Raw genomic sequence first — 17562 nt, 5'->3', positions numbered from 1 at the left:
CCTCATATTCATTCTAGTCCTCTTATTCTACCCTGAGCAGGAATATTAAACTTCATTAATCACATGTCATTGCACTGTTATTTGGAACAGAGCATTCAAAGGAAAAAAAAAAGTCATAATGCACATGGGTGTGATTTCTTTTCTATTTTTCTTCCGTGCTTGGGGACATCTCCTTCTGGAGTTTGTAGCACTTCCATCTTTGCTCATATAGGATAGGCCTGGGATATACATGTGCTGTTTGTTTGCTTCTGTTTCCTCTGGTAACTAGCAGATGTGGATTTCAGTCTATCTTGTGGCAAATCCTGAGATCTAGGGATAAGTATTGAGGTGAGAAAGTGCACAGGTCCCAGCTGGACATGGCCTAATCAAGCTCACTCTGCTTCTTTAATGGGAACTTGGGGACAAAGTCTGTGCTAGAGAGTCTCTTTTCCCTCCATAATTCTCACACAGCGAAGGACTGCGTGTTGAGAAAGGGAGGGGAATGAGATGGCTGTGATATCCCTAGGTCTCTTGGTTAACATCATCTTAGTGGTATCAATATTAGGTTTCTCCAGAGAGACACAACCACAGGACATATACAAATACATAGAAAGGAGTCCATTGTGATAGACTTATGTGAATACAGATGTTGAGAAGTCTCCTGACCTGCCATCAGCAAGCTGGAGGTTCAGGAAAGCTGGCAGTGCAGGCTTAGATCAGGCCTGAAGGCCTGAGAACTGGAGAAGCCGAAGGTGTAAGTCCCCATCTGAGTGTGAAGGTCTGCGCACCAGGAGTGCTGATGTCTGAGGGCAGAGAGGAGGGAAGACCCAGCTCGAGAAGAAAGAGAAAATTTACCTTTCTTCCACTTTTTTTTGGTTCTGTTGGAGCCCTCAGCAAATTGGATAATGCTCACCCATGTTGGTGAAGGGATCTTTTCACTCAGTCTACCTATTCAAATTTTCTGGACATACCTTCTCAGCACGAATGCTCAGTCATGTCCTACTCTTTATGACCCCATGGACTATAGTCAGCCAGGCTCCTCTGTCCATGGAATTTTCCAGACAAGAATACTGGAGTGGGTTGCCATTTCCTCCTCCAACCCTCACAGAAACACCCAGAAATAATGTTTCACCTGCTATGTGGGCATCCCTTAGCCCAGAGAAGTTGACACATAAAGTTAACCATCATCTCAGTATAATCCATTTCTTACCAATAACCTAACTAGACAGATCAGGAATAAAATAAAGAGTCCAAAGAATTGCAAGTGTTTATAAGAATTTAATATATGGCAGCATTTTTACCAAACTATGTTTTCTTGAAAACAGAGAAGAAAATGTGTGAGAAAGTACCTGATGGTAAGAAGGGTGGAAAAACTCTTCATATTCTACACACGCTTCAAAGATTCCTAATTCACATTTAGTCTATTAAATTCTCAGAGAATTCCTATGGTATAAAGAAATCTATTTAACTTTTTAAATTCAGCATTTTCAAGTGCATAAATTTCAAATCAAAATGAAACAGAGCTGGAGAAAGGTCCAGAGGAGACCAGTGAGCCAAGCAGAAGGGATTTAGGATCTGCTCTCTTCTCCTATCAACTGGTCACTTGTAGAAATCTTACACTTGACAGTACTAGACTTTGTTATCCCTTCTTAATGGGACTTATGTGGAGGTGGGGCAAAAAGGAAGAGCTTTCTCTCATGTCCCCATCAAGTTAGAACTGAACTCAAGTAGTAGGGAAACTCTTTGAGCAGGGACACCAATAGCCACTGTTATCCATGTAATGTGTCAGAAAGAACACAAACATCCAATAAAAGGAGGCAGGTAATGTAGAGAGCATTCACACAGTGGACATTTTTGCAGCCATTAAAAAGTATTTAGATACACTTTATTAATATGAGACAAGAACCCATAGTACATTGAGACTTCTTTCCCAAGAAGGGTATTATCAGGCAGTAAGACTAGTCTCTCCATTGGGAAAACAGGATGGGCCTGAGAACCATTCTCTTGGAGTATACTGTGTTTCACAAGGTCCACTAATGGTCTGCCGTGCCACTGTTGATCCAAAGTGAGTCAGGATTTTTTCTCCCTTGAGTTGCGATAACAGAATTCCCAGCTATTTTCTGAAAATATAAGTTTAGATTGTCCATGTTCAAAAAGCTTCAGCAATTCTCACTCTTGACCAAGATTTAGAAACAGAACCTCTTCATGGGCTCCCGTTTTACTGTTTTTTTCTTCATTACGTCTCTATTTTCATAAAAAATCAGCTTTGTTTTTAATCTGATTCATGGCTTCTAAACCAATCATCATAGCACCCTGTTATGCCAAGACTATACTTTTTATATAGGACTTAGAAACCATTACAAAAGTAATGCTATCTTGTTTTATGTGAAAAATGTAGTTATTTACATAATGTAAGCCACTTTCAGATCTTCACCATTGTATTCAGGAACTTGGCATACATTTCAATTATTGTTGTTTAGTTGCTAAGTCGTGTCTGACTCTTTTGCGACCTCGTGGGCTGTAGCCTCTGGCTCAGGGATTTCCAGGGTCCTCTGTCGATGGGATTTCTCAGGCAAGAATACTGGAGTTCTTCTCCCCTTCTTCAGGGGAGCTTCCCGACCCAGGGATTGAACCCATATCTCCTGCATTGCAGGCAGATTCTTTACCCCTGAGCCATCAGGGAAACCCAAGTATTTAATAGGTTTCGATAATGTAAATACTAGTATAGATGAACTACTGAATTCAATTTTATGAGAGCAAGTTTACTGCATGGAATTATGTTTTCAACAGCCAACAGTAAACTCACTGATATCACTTACCTTCAAGTTCATGTGACCTCCTACTGCCATTTAAGTGGAGGACTCAAGATAGCATTGGATCACTAACATTTTGTCAATATTTATTGACTAAGTGTACTGATTCTTTCACACTCTTTTTCAAGCCCTTAGTCAAATCAAGGGCAAATAGAAAACTAACTTGGTATCACAATATCATCTCTGTCCCCTTTATTATCTGAAAGTTTTCCCTACAGAAATATATCCATATGGATATGAAGTCTTTGTGTCATTTCCATTGGCTGCCACTCTGCACAACTGCTATAATAACAATGTAAATGGACTGACAGATAAACAAGGCACAAGCACTTGAGAACATCAAACAGTTTTTACTCACGTAAAGGACACAAAAGAATTTTCAGATATATGGCAGAGAACAGCAACATTCTCCAGGACCAAAGAGTGCAATCTTCTTAGTGCTAAGCCTCACCAGCAGATGTGTGATTACAGAGGTTAAAATATAAACAACAGAAGGACTAGAAGTCTATCTGCTTCTGGCCTCATCATATACTGGGGTGTACCTGCGTGTAATGCAGTATAGACACTTGCTGGAGACGACCTTACCAGGGTCAGGAGCATTTCTGTATTTTTAGTTTTATAGTGCTGAATGGAATACACAGTGCTTTAATAAGGAATCAAATGCTCATCCATCACCCCAGCCTATTTATGCTAGAATATCTGGTTAAAGTACATTCCTAACCTCAGTGTCATGGAAACAGAACAAGGGTAATTTCCCCACACATCTCTGGGAGTCATACTAATAATCCCTTGAGCTAGCTGAAGTTCACCTGTGGCTTGCATATTAAAAATAAAAACAAGCATCCTAAGTACATAGGCTGTGTGGTTCTAAGAGGGCAAAAAACAAAGATATGGGAAATACTACTTAAGATGAACCTATTCCTTTGACCACATGAAGATATGAAGACCATCTATGGATTGAGTTTTTGTTCATGCTATTTCAAATAAAGATAATCTTAATTAAAATAACTTTGTAGTAAGAATGTCCTTCAGTTGAATCGGTTAGAGAAATTGAATTAGAAATAACCTAATAAAATAGAAAAATCTACAGAATGGAATTAGGATATATTCTGAAAAGATGAAACAAATGGTTCACGTGAAACAGTGGGATGAAACTAGGAACCAGAGACAACAGTCTTTCCCTGCTTCTCTCTGTTTGGACTTCATCTTTCTTTCCATGTGGTATGCTATATAGCCTCAGAGCCTCCTATACTAAAATTTTAGCCAGCAATGAGGACCTGCCTCAAATGTCTGCCTGGACCCAGCTGTGGTCAGTGGACCATCACTCAAACTAGGGAGACAGAATCACAATAACAAAATGACACTGTTCACATTTTGGACCAGATAATTCTTTGTTGTGAGGGCTGCCTGTGCACTTTCTGATATTCAGCAGCATTTCTGACCTCTAACCATAGATACCAGCAGCACCTTCCTGGTTGTACCAATCAAAAATGTTTCTAGACATTGTCAAATGTCATGGATGGCGAGGTGGCAAAATTGCCCCCAGTTAAGAACCCCTGACCTACAGCAATCATACTCCATGAAATCACCAGAGAATATATTGAAGAGTAGATGTAGAAGAGTGGAAGTTACATATACAGATACATATCAGGTTTGTCACAGTGGGCATAGAACATGGTATCTATTGAAAAATGTTTACTTATGAATGCATCAGAATGTTCAGAAATCAATTTGTTCTCAGTCCTAGAATGAACCACTTCGCAAATGCAGTTTTCTCAGTTTAAAAGTAGAAGCAGCACCAACTATAGAGAGTGGCTTTGAGTATTAAATAATTATGTAAGGCACTTTGGTAACTATGAAATGGCCCATAAATATAAGATAATAATAATAAATAAAATCACTGTGGTCCACTGGAGAAGGGAATGGCAAACTGCTTCAGTATTCTTACCTTGAGAACCCCATGAATAGTATGAAAAGGCAAAAAGATATGACACTGAAAGATGAACTCTCCAGATTGGTAGGTGCCCAATATGCTACTGGAGAAGAATGGAGAAATAATTCCAGAAAGAATTGAGAGAGTCAATTCCTAGGCAGATTGATACGAAGCCGAGGGTCCCCAAGGAGGAGAGAGGGGGGTCTGGGGCTCTTGAAGAGGAGATAGGGGTCTGGAGTTCTCAAAGAGGAGAAAAGGACATCTTTTTTTTTTGTCTCTAAATTCCTTAGTCTTAGTCACACAAAACGTCTTTTTCTTTAAGCCTGGAACTGATACAACAAACAACTCAGTTTAAACTCTGCACTAGGGATTATATAACAACAATGTATCCTGCTAAAGGACAGTTTCTCCTTCCTGAAAACCTTCTGACTAATCCTGATATTTTAGAATGTATATTATGGGAGTGGTCTGGTAAGATCTTTCTATTGTTAAGTTTTAATCCTGTTTCCTTAAAATGTAAATTGTGGGAGTGATATGAAGCGAAGTGATGGTCACTCAGTCATGTCCCACTTTTTGTGACCCCATGGACTATACAGTCCATGGAATTCTCCAGGCCAGAATACTGGAGTGGGTAACCTTTCCCTTCCCCAGGGGATCTTACCAACCCAGAACTCGAACTCAAGTCTCCCTCATTGCAGGCAGATTCTTTACCAGCTGAGCCACCAGGGAAGCCCAAAAAGTGGTCTCGAAGTGAAGTGAAGAAATTGTGGGAGTGGGTTTGGTAAAATTTTTACAACCTTGAGATTTTTGATTTGTTGTAATAACCAATTTAAAAAGTATATAACTCCCTTGCTTAGACTAAGAAGGGGGGCACTCCCTGTGCCCCTTCTGATGTCTGTGTCAGAAGCGTTCTCTGTCCCTTTCATACTTTAATAAAACTCTGCTACACAAAAGCTCCTCAGTGACCAAGACTGGTCCCTGGTCCCTGGTCCCAAAGCTAAATCTTCTTCTTCGGAGATCATGAATCCAACGCCATTCACCATAAGCCATCAGAATGAAGAGACAAACTGAAAACAATGCCCAGTTGTGGATGTGACTGGTGATGTAAGTAAAATCTGATGCTGTAAAGAACAATATTGCACAGGAACCTGGAATGTTAGGTCCATGAATAAAGGTAAATTGGAAGTGGTCAAACAGGAGATGGCAAGAATGAACGATATTTTAGAAATAAGTGAACTAAAATGGACTGGAATGGGCAAATTTAATTCAGACGACCATTATATCTACTGTGGGCAAGTGCAGCACTCAGTATGCCAGCAAATTTAGAAAACTCCACAGTGACCACAGGACTGGGAAAGATCAGTTTTCACTCAAATCCTAAAAAAATTGCAATGCCAAAGAATGTTCAAACTACTGCACAATTGCACTTGTCTCACACACCAGAGAAGTAATGCTCAAAATTCTCCAAGCTATGCTTCAACAGTACACGAACTGCGAACTTCCAGATGTTCAAGCTGGATTTAGAAAAGGCATAGGAGCTAGAGATCAAATTGCTAACATCTGTTGGATCATTGAAAAAGAAAGTTCCAGAAAAACGTCTACTTTTGCTTTATTGACTATGCCAAAGCCTTTGACTGCGTGGATCACAACAAACTGTGGAAAATTCTTCAAGAGATAGGAATACCAGACCACCTTACCTGCCTCCTGACAAATCTGTATACAGGTCAAGAAACAACAGCTAGAACTGGACATAGAACAACAGACTGGTTCCAAATTGGGAAAGGAGTTCGTCAAGGCTGTATATTGCCACCTTGCTTATTTAACTTATATACAGAGGACATCATGTGAAATGCTGGGCTGGATGAAGCACCAGCTGGAATAAAGATTGCCGGAAGAAATATCAAAAATCTCAGATACACAGATGACAACATCCTTGTGACAGAAAGTGAAGAGGAACTAAAGAGCCTCTTGATGAAAGTGAGAGAGAAAAGTGAAAAAGTTGGCTTAAAACTCAACATTCAGAAAATTAAGATCATGGCATCTGGTCCCATTACTTCATGGCAAATAGATGGGGAAATAGTGGAAACAGGGACAGACTTTATTTTTTTGGGCTCCAAAATCACTGCAGATGGTGACTGCACCCATGAAATTAAAAGATGCTTGCTCCTTGGAAGAAAAGCTATGACCAACCTAGACGGCATATTAAAAAGCAGAGGCATTACTTTGCCAACAAAGGCCCATCTAGTCAAAGCTATGGTTTTTCTAGTAGTCATGTATGAATGTCAGATTTGGACTATGAAGAAAGCTGGGCGCCAAAGAATTGATGCTTTTGAACTGTGGTGTTGGTGAAGACTTTTGAGAGTCCCTTGGACTGCAAGGAGATCCAACCAGTCAGTCCCAAAGGAAGTCATTCCTGAATATTCATTGGAAGGACTGATGCTGAAGCTCCAATACTTTGGCCACCTGATGGGAAGAGCTGACTCATTGGAAAAGACCCTGATGCTGGGAAAGATTGACGGTGGGAGGAGAAGGGAACGACAGAGGATGAGATAGTTGGATGGCATCACTGACTCGATGGACATGAGTTTAAGTAATCTCTGGGAGTTGGTGGTGGACAGGGAGGCCTGGCATGCTACAGTCCATGGTGTCGCAAAGAGTTGGACACGACTGAGCGACTGAACTGAACTGAACTGAAAATCACTGTGGAGAACCAGTTCTTTTTTCTACCTCAGGCTTTTTCTCAGGAGGCTGGGTAGAAAAGATGCTGACTTTATGGAAATTATACATATATATAAAATTATATATAAACATATAAATATACATAATTGTATATAACTTATTATATATTATAATATATATAAATTATGTATATAAAATGCTGAATTCTTATATAACAAAACAAAGCAAGTGAAAAGAAGTAAGCGAAAAAGCAGAAACTATCAAATACAAGAGGATAATTCACTGCTCTTTTGTATAATTCTCAAGTCTCATCTAAGAACAGGCTTTTAATATAATGGGCTTCCCTTGTGGCTCAGCTGGTAAAGAATCTGCCTGCAGTGTGGTATACCTGGGTTTGATCCCTGGGTTGGGAAGATCCCCTGGAGAAGGGAAAGGCTACCCACTCCAGTATCCTGGCCTGGAGAATTTCATGGACTGTATAGTCTGTGGGGTCACAAAGAGTCAGACACGACTGAGAGACTTTCACTTTCACTTTTAATATAGTAGTTAATAAATAAAAAGTTTACACCATTTGATATATTTTGCTTATGTTAGGTATTTTTATTCAGTTCATTTATTAGTACTACAAGTGGTAAGTAATTTATATTACTAACTTGTGAACTTTTACTATATATAATAAGTAGATAACTATTATAAAAATTTATTTTATATTATAACATAAATTTGGAGGCAGCCAGATTGCTCTGTTACAACTAATTAAATTTTTGACATTTATTAGCCCTTGGTGTCAACAAATTATATAGTCTAGTAAAGAATTACAGTAAAGCTTTTGAAATACTGAGCATGAAGTAGAAATAGTAAATTTGTCTGCTAACAGCATGTACAAATACCACTTAAACCATTCTAATCACATATGATACAAAGATAAATAATGGTATTAGAAGTCTTGATAACACATGGAAAGTATCACCACCATCATCACTACCATGAGTAACAATTATGATAGGAATGATAGAAACAACAAAATCGAAAGTTATCAAACAGTTGTCCTTAACTTGGAATGGTCCTAAGCACATTACATGTATAATTTAATACTTGAGAAAATTTTTAACCCATTTAAAAAATATTTAAAATACAGAGATAAACATATTTATAAAGTAGAAATTTCATCCTTTATCAGAATAATACAGTGAAAGTTTAAGATTAATTAGACTGATCAAATCTTTTTTTAGTATTTCTGTCATCACGTCTTTATTTGTTCTTAGTGTGGAAGAACTTGGTTTATAGTGCTTATTACAAAATACATGTTTTCTTGTTTGTTTTTCAAATTTAAATTTTTTCAATAAATATGGGAAAGAGAAGGGAATAAAAGGTATTACAGTAGTGGTTTGTACATATCATTTTTTGTTAAAGCTCAGTGGGTTTTTTCCCAGTGTTTTTTATTTTTTGTCTTTTTTTATATTACAGTTTTATCCTATGACAGTGGTAAATCTTATCCCTCCCCTTCCTCCTCCTCCTCTTCCTTTTCTTCCCTGTCCTCTTCCCCCTCCTCTTCCCCCTCCTCTTCCCCCTCCTCTCCCCCCTCCTCTTCCCCCTCCTCTCCCTCCTCCTCTTCCTCCTCTTCTTCCTCCTCCTCCTCCTCCTCCACTCTCTTCTCTTTCTCCTTCTTTATCTTTCCCCCCTCTTTTGTTGACTCAGTTTCCACAGGGGTGAAAACCATCTCTTCTTCCACTAAGATATTTGGAAAATGAGACTGTATTATCAAGACAATTGTGGCACTCAGTGAAAAACACAGCATTCTCAGAAATAAAACCAATAAACACACTGGATCACACACAATTGGCCGGGGTACTTCCCATCTTGGATACCAATATCGGTAATCTGTAAATAAAGAAGTAATTGAAAACTGGATTTCACATGAAGTAGTTAAATCGTTCAAGAAACAAAGGACAACAATACATACATATGGCTTGGTCACGATCTGCATTGCCTAGAAAGAAAAAGAAAGTTCACAAAGAATTACATAAAATTTCTTCTTTTTTAGAATATAAGATACTTTTCCCAACAATAATAATGTTATTCTTCTAGTTTTCAGGTACGATACCCTCACTTTTGATGTCCCCCCTTCAACCAGTAGCCAATTGTAAGGTACAATTTCTTTCAGGAGATTCTCCTGGTCTGCTAGAGAAAGTATGGAGGTATAGGAAGAAGAGGTATGGATTCCAGTACTTATTCTGTTTCTTAATCATCCTGTCAACTTATATAAACCACTTCACTTCTGCTTTCCAAAGATTGTTCCAGCTTCAACATTCTAGAATTCCATAACATCCTTTTTAAAAAATGAAGTACAGTTAATTTAATATTGTGTTAGAAAGCTTATTTTTAATCTCTCTTCTCCCCACACCCCCCAAGATTATTCAAAATTAGTCCTCTGAATCTATTCATTTTCCTCATTTAATTCTTATTTTCAGAAGCTTTCGGTTGCTCTTCATCTCATAGATGGCAAGGTTAACTATGGAGCCTGGAACTCCTTGTTTTTGCTATCTATCCCAATGCTATCACAATGAGTTTCAGGAAATAAATTTCCTTTCCTTTGCTCATTTGGGCAGAGAATTTCAAACAATCACTCCCAGATTCCACTAGGAAGAAGACTGGAAGGATAAATGCAGTTTCACCCATAGATACCTCAATGTCAACTAGGGCTTTTTCTTGTAATGATGCAAATCTTAGAGGAAAATTTAGAAATCACTCCTCAGGCACCTTGGAGATGAACTGAAGTTATCTGTTGGATTTCTGAAGCTATTTTAGCCTTCTGTGTTTGGTATTATTTATTACTTCGTATTTTATGAAATAATTTCTATTTTAGAAAATCTTTTCCTGGGACTTCCCTCGCAGTCCAGTGGTTAAGACTCTGCGCTTTACACTGCGGGGGCTGAAGGTTCAATCCCTGGCAGGGTAGCATGTAAGATCTCACAGGCTACACAGTGTGGCCAAAATACAAAAAAATCTTTTACAGTACAGTCTGTATGTATTTTCTCTACTTCCTTTTGTGTGAAAGTGAAAGCCAAAGCCGCTCAGTCGTGTTCGACTCTTTGCGACCCCGTAGACTATACAGTCCATGGAATTCTCCAGGCCAGAATATGGGAATGGGTAGCCTTTCCCTTTTCCAGAGGATCTTCCCAACCCAGGGATTGAACCCAGGCATCCCGCATTGCGGGCAGATTCTTTACCAGCTGAGCCACAAGAGAAGCCCAAGAATACTGGAGTGGGTAGCCTATCCCTTCTCCATGGGATCTTTCTGACCCAGGAATCGAACCAGGGTCTCCTGCATTGCAGGCGGATTCTTTACTAACTGAGCTATGAGGGAAGCCCTTTGGTGTATGTGTATTTATTTATTGCTTACTTTGAGCAATGATGCAATCAGTACATTTCTTTGTATCTTTAGTTCTCATCACTAATTTTCATTGATTACATTCTTCTTTTACTTTTGTACTTGATTTAAATACATTTACTAACATCGCTATTGTTTGAGTTATCAGCTGTAAACAATATGTTTTGACCCCTGGCTATAAAAGATGATGAAATTAAGCACATTTTTTTCTACCTCCCTCTTCTTTTCCCAAGTTTTATGAATTATATTATTTGTATATCACCAGATTTTTATTACCCATACAGTTTGTTTTATAATTACAACCTTCTGGTTTGTTTTAATCTTTGTCTATCAATTAAGATTCAGTGCTTGAGGATAGTTCTATCAGTGCAGTGTTTTGCTTTACCATTTATCTTTTTTGGTGAAAGTCATTCTCTAGTAGTTTATTGAAGAAGTGCTTATGAGAACTATATACCACAAGTTACCGCATGTTCCCACAGTATATGTCTATTTGCTTATACATGAAAGTTTGGGCTCTATACAAGTTCTTGGTTGACACTTGTATTAAGGACAATGTAGGCATCACTCCACTGACCTTAGGTTTTACTGTTATTGTAGAGAAGTTTGAGGCTGCTCTGGATTTTTCTCCTCTCTGCAGGATTGTCAGTTGCCAGTATGGCATTACTAACACACAAGTCTATCAGTTGTGTCTGACTCTTTGCAACCCATGGACTGCAGCCCACCAGGCTTCTCTGTCCATGAGATTTTCCCAGCAGGAATACTGGAGTGGGTTGCCATTTCCTCCTCCATGGGATCTTCCCAACCGCATCTTCTGCACTGCTGGCAGATTCTTTGCTGCTAAGCCACTGGAAAAGCCCAGAAGCTTCAGGTTTGAGTTTGCCAAAGACAGGACTGCTAGAGAAATTTGGACTGTTTGAAAGAAGCAGAGACCATTATTCTTCAGAAGTGGCTGCTGGCCAGAGACCTAAATGGATTTGAGATTCACAGTTAACCTCTTCGGTAGAATGAGAAATTTTTGTTTTGCTGCTGAACACCGAGACAGTTTGTGGGAGCTTTCTCAAAGATTATTGAGAATTGCAGTAATTTTCTGGTAAGCTTTTGAGAAGCACCTATTTTGGTGTCCCAGGCTAAGAGGTCTTCAGTGTCTGCTTCCCTGACATTTTAGCTGTTTTCCTCTGCTTTTTCGTGGCACCTTCTCTGATCTTCACTACCTTAGTTTACAGCATATTTCTCACTCTGAACACTGTATTGTCAGAATACTTAGAGTGGCTATTTTTTCTCTTTTCTTCAAAAAAGAGTTTGACTGTTAAACTCTCTAATAAATGATTTTACATTTTTGCTTAGATGCTTAAAGGATTCTTTTTTCTTCTTACTAGGCAATGTCCAGATGGTGACTACTTTCTGTCACTTTTTCTGGCACGTAGTATATACCTTTTTTCTTTACAAGGTTTTTATTTTATTTAAAATTGAAGTATAAGTGACATAAATTATTATTTTAGTTACAACACACAACATAATAATTTGACATTTGCATATTTTGTGACATGATCACCACAGAAGTCCAGTTTACATTCATCAGTATACATAGTTACAAAATCTTTTTTTCTTGAGAAATTTTAATATATACTCTCTTAGCAACTTTCAAATATGTCATACAGTATTATAAACTTTAGTCACCATGATGTTCATTATTACATCCTTATGACTTATTTATAAGTGGAGGTGGAATTTTGTACTTTTGACCCCCTTCATCCATTTCATTCACTTGCCTCTGGCAATCACTAATCTGTTCATATCTATAAGCTTGGTTTTTTTGTTTGTTTTTAATTCCACATACAGGTGAGTTCATATGGTATTTGTCTTTCTCTGACTTATATCATTTAGCATAATGTCCTCAGAGTTGACTCATATTGTCACATATGGCAAGATTTCCTTCTTTTTCATGGATAAATAATATTGCATTGTGCATATATATCACATTTTCTTTATCCATTTATTCACTAATGGACACTGAGGTTGTTTTCATATCTTGACTAGAATAAATAATGCTGCAGTAAACATGGCAGTGTATTTATCTTTTCGAATTAGTGTTTTAGTTTTCTTTGGATAAATACCTACAAGCGGAATCGCTGGGTCATATGTAGTTGCTTCCTAGGTGGTGCAGTGGTAAAGAATCTGCCTGCCAATACAGGACATGCATGAGATGCGCGTTTGATCCCTGGGTTGGGAAAAGCCTCTGGAGTAGGAAATGTAACCTACTCTACTATTCTTGCCTAGAAAATTCCACGGACAGCGGAGACTGGCAGGCTATAGTCCATGGGGTCACAAAGAGTCAGACATGACTGAGTGTGCATGTGTACACACACACACACACACATTAGTTGTATTTTTAATTTTGGAGGAACTTCCATATTATTTTCCATAGTGGCTATACCAATTTACATTTTATAGTATGCACATTCAAGAATTTCTATTTCTGAAGTTTTTAGTTATTTCTTTAAATATCTATTCTCAGTTTTTAAACAAATCTGGGTTTTGATTTATTTGGTGCTTCCTTGTGGCTGGATTAGGTTATGCATCTTTGGTAGGAACACCACACAAGTGATGACATGCTCTCCTCATTGAATTCTCTTAGGTGGTGCAGGGCTTTGTTTTTGATACTTCCTGTTGCTGGTGATATTCACGTTGATCATTTTGTTAGGTTGTGTCTGCCAGGCTCCTCCACTGTGAAGTTAGTCTTTACCCCTAACGAAGTACTTCTATGAGGAGGTACTTCCGAACTATGCAAATAAACTGTTTCTCATACAACTTTTAATTTATTCACTTATTAATTTATATCAGTATGAATTATAGTATCCTGTTTTATCCAGTGAGTTATAATTGACTACTATTATCATTATTTTGGTGCTCAAATTGTCCCAGGTTTGACCAGTAAAAGCCCTTTAGGATGGCTTCTGTGTCCTTTATGTTACGTGTCTCCACCATTCTTTGAGCACTTCCTTGCTTTCAGGTAGAAAAAGATGTTTTGGGTTTATTTCAAGTTTCTCCTGCCCCAGCTCTGGAATTTGACCTTTCTCCAGAGAGCCGTGGCTCCCTTTAGTGCTGCCTGGAATTTAGAAACCAAGGTCTGAATACTATTGTGCTCATTGCATCGCTCAGTTGTGTCCGACTCTTTGCAACCCCATAGACTGTAGCCCACCAGGCTCTTCTATCCATGGAATTCTTCAGGCAAGAATACTGGAGTGGGTTGCCACGCCCTTCTCCGGTGGATCTTCCCAACCCAGGGATCAAACTCGCATCTCTTGCGTCTCCTGCATTGGCAGGCGGGGTTCCTTACCACTAGCGCCCCCTGGGAAGCCGCCATTGCTTTAGGGCTGAGAGGACGCTGTTCCAAGGCTGTCTCAGAGCTAGGGAATAAATGTATGTTGATACATACATATACAAATATTTACATCTATATTTATTTATATTTATTGAAACTCTTAAGTTCCAGTACCTCTAATTCCAAATCATCACCAAAAGATTTGAGCTTGTTTTGTTCCTTTACATACTCATATGCCATCCTCTGACAGTGAGAAAACCAGCTCCCTTATCCTTAATCTATTTGCTTATTTGATCTATCCTCCAATACACTTCTGGGCTTCCCTGGTAGCTCAGATGGTAAAGAATCCGAGTGCAATGTGGGAGACCTGGGTTTGATTCTGGGGTTGGGAAGATCCCCTGGAGAAGGGAACGGCTACCCACTCCAATATTCTGGCCTGGAGAATTCCATGGACAGAAGAGTCTGACAGGCTACAGTCCATATGGGGTCGCAAAGAGTTAGACACGACTGAGAGACTTTCACCTTCACTTTACAGTATGCTTCTAATCTCTCATCACTGCTTCTACTCCCTCTTCTTGCTTGGACTCTGATACTCAACATCGGGGTGGTAAAGTTGCCAGATTCAGCAAATAAAAATATAGGATGCCTAGTTATATTCAAATTTCAGAAAACAACAGACATATTTTAGTATAATTATAGCCTATGTAATATCTGGGATATATTTATACTAAAAATACTTTTTGTTTTTCTGAAATTCAAATTTAACTGGATGCCTAGCATTTCAAATTTTTTTAATTGACGTGCAGTTGATTTTAAACGTTGCGCCAATCTCTGTGGTACAGCAAAGTGTCTCAGTTAAACACATATATAAATTATTTTTTATATTCTTTTCCATTATGGTTTATCACAGGATATTCAATATAGTTTCCTGTGCTATACATTGGGACCTTGTTGTTAATCCATTTTAAATGTATAGCTTCCATCTACCAACTTCAAACACCCAGTCCATCTCTCTCCCTCCTCCTCTGGATGCCCAGCATTTAATCTGGCAACCGACAGGCTGATCCTCTACTTGGATCCCTCTCCCACCCTGCTCAGACTCTGAAAGTTAGCTTTGGGCTTCTCCAACATATGGATTCCTTTCTTATCCCACTAGGGCTCTGACCCCTCCCATGCCAAGCCACCTCCCCCAACATTAAAAGCTTCCTCACCTAGTTTGGACTCTGATACCTAGTGTGAGGAGATTGCCCTCAAATATGGAGGCCCCCTTAGCTGCTTCCTTTTTAATACCTGTCTTCAGGTCAGCCCTAGACGTGAATCTTCTCCCCATTCTGCCTGGGCTCCCACACAGTTCCAGACCAGACCTCTAGGGATGAATTCCTTGTCTTCTTGCTTAGGTGCTAACGTGTCTCCCTCTGTGTGGATGCCTGTCTCTTTCTGACCTACCCAGCGGTTTCAGGTCTGGATGTTTCCAGGAAGAGAAACAAAAAGGGAAGAGGAAGAGCAATGCGGTTTTGCATCTTGATTCAGATGAAGCAAGGGAAGAAATGTTACAGTGGATCACCCCAGCAGAGGCATTATAATGAAATTGTTCACTAGTTTCTTTAACACAAAAGCATAATATGCCCCTGTCTGAATTTACTCCCTAGCATATTCCTATAAGCATATTGGGTTATATGCTCTCATATTTAGAAAAATGAAAAGAAAAATTTATTAATAAAACATTTTCTAGTTTTATCTTCTGAATATTTTGGGGGAAAAACAAAAATAAAAGGCTATTATATTAACCATTTGCTATTTTACTTCTTTTCTCTTTTTTATAAATGTTTTAGAATACCCTATTCTTTAGAGCAGTCATTCTCAAACAGGCTGCGATTTCAGGAATTAAAGGCAAAGATTTTCTTCAGAGTACAACTGTTAGTTCTCATTCCTTCTTTCAGATATTCTAGTATGTCCTTAGGGGCAGGAATAAGAGTTAGAGAGGGCAGAAAAGGCTGTGCAGTTTAAAAAAACCTAAAGAAAATACTGTTTGATACCACCTTTGATAATACAACAATACCTTTCTGATCTAAGGAACAATATTAACATGACAATGAAAGACTAGTGTTGACCACTTCATTTTCTTGTCATCCAATGCATTATGGGATTTTTTTCATGTTTCAGTTATTTTCTTTATCTTACTGCATAAAAAATCTGTGCATCTGTCATAGCCGTCACACCGAGAACACATTAATCCTCGTTGATAAGGCCTTCTTGACAGACCTCCTCTACAAAAAAGCAGAAACATCTTATTAGAAAAAGTCTCAAGTTTCATGCTATCTAAATAATATGGTTACTGGATGTTTAGTTAATTTATAAAGGTGATTTCATTTAAAAAACGGACTCAAGAAAGTACTTAAATTGGATATGTAATCTTCCCTCTTTTTCTCCCTAGAAATAGTCTCTTCTGAAACTAATTCCAGTGACTCTTAAACAAAGTGTTGTAATTTAAATTTTTTTAAAAAATAAATTTATTTATGTTAGTTGGGGGCTAATTACTTTACAATATTGTAGTGGTTTTTGCCATACATTGACATGAATCAGCCATGGGTTTACATGTGTTCCCCTTCCTGGACCCCCCTCCCACCTCCCTCCCCATCCCATCCCTCTGGGTCATCCCATTGCCCCAGCCCTGAGCATTTGTCTCATGCATCGAACATGGAATGGCGTTCTGTTTCACATATGATAATATACATGTTTCAATGCTATTGTCCCAGAACGTCCCACCCTCACCTTCTCCCTCAGAGTCCATAAGACTGTTCTATGCATCTGTGTCTCTTATTCTGTCTCGCTTATAGGGTTATCGTTACCATCTTTCAAATTCCATATATATGCATTAGTACACTGTATTGGTGTTTTTCTTTCTGGCTTACTTCACTCTGTATAATGGGCTCCAGTTTCATCCATCTCAATAGAACTGGTTCAAATGTATTTTTTTAATGGCTGAGTAATATTCCATTGTGTATATGTACCACAGCTTCCTTATCCATTCGTCTGCTGATGGACATCTAGGTTGCTTCCATGTCCTGGCTATTGTAAACAGTGCTGTGATGAACATTGGGGTACACTTGTCTCTTTCAATTCTGGTTTCCTCTGTGTGTATGCCCAGCAGTGGGATTGCTGGGTCATATGGCAGTTCTATTTCCAGTTTTTTAAGGACTCTCCACACTGTTCTCCATAGTGGCTGTACTAGTTTGCATTCCCACCAACAGTGTAAGAGGGTTCCCTTTTCTCCACACCCTCTCCAGCATTTATTGCTTGTAGACTTTTGGATAGCAGCCATTCTGACTGGTGTGAAATGGTACCTCATTGTGGTTTCGATTTGCATTTCTCTAATAATGAGTGACGTTGAGCATCTTTTCATGTGTTTGTTAGCCATCTGTATGTCTTCTTTGGAGAAATGTCT

The 17562-nt window shown here is 38.7% G+C and overlaps 1 protein-coding gene across 6 annotated transcripts in view; it reads right to left on the bottom strand.

The window, feature by feature from the left end:
- Positions 1–1842: 1842 nt before the first annotated feature.
- Positions 1843–17562, bottom strand: part of GLIPR1L2 (GLIPR1 like 2) — a 46407-nt gene continuing 30687 nt past the window's right edge. Inside the window, exons 4-7 of one of the 6 annotated variants that reach the window (XM_081596454.1) lie at positions 16299–16384; positions 9368–9394; positions 9137–9285; positions 8838–9034 (exon numbers count right to left, since the gene is read on the bottom strand). In XM_081596454.1, coding sequence (XP_081452580.1) covers positions 8897–9034; positions 9137–9285; positions 9368–9394; positions 16299–16384 — 400 coding nt within the window. In that variant the 3' untranslated portion in view covers positions 8838–8896. Of the gene's footprint in view, positions 2100–8837; positions 9035–9121; positions 9286–9367; positions 9395–12128; positions 16385–17562 lie in introns of those variants that run through there. The other 5 variants (XM_081596450.1, XM_081596453.1, XM_081596455.1 and 2 more) reach the window with 5 other exon arrangements.

Source organism: Giraffa tippelskirchi, chromosome 4, assembly GCF_054371585.1.
Source record: "Giraffa tippelskirchi isolate mGirTip1 chromosome 4, T2T-mGirTip1v1.2.pri, whole genome shotgun sequence".
Lineage (NCBI taxonomy): Eukaryota > Metazoa > Chordata > Mammalia > Artiodactyla > Giraffidae > Giraffa > Giraffa tippelskirchi.
The sequence above is the reverse complement of the archived record's forward strand: the minus strand, read 5'-3'. Positions and strand labels throughout refer to the sequence as shown.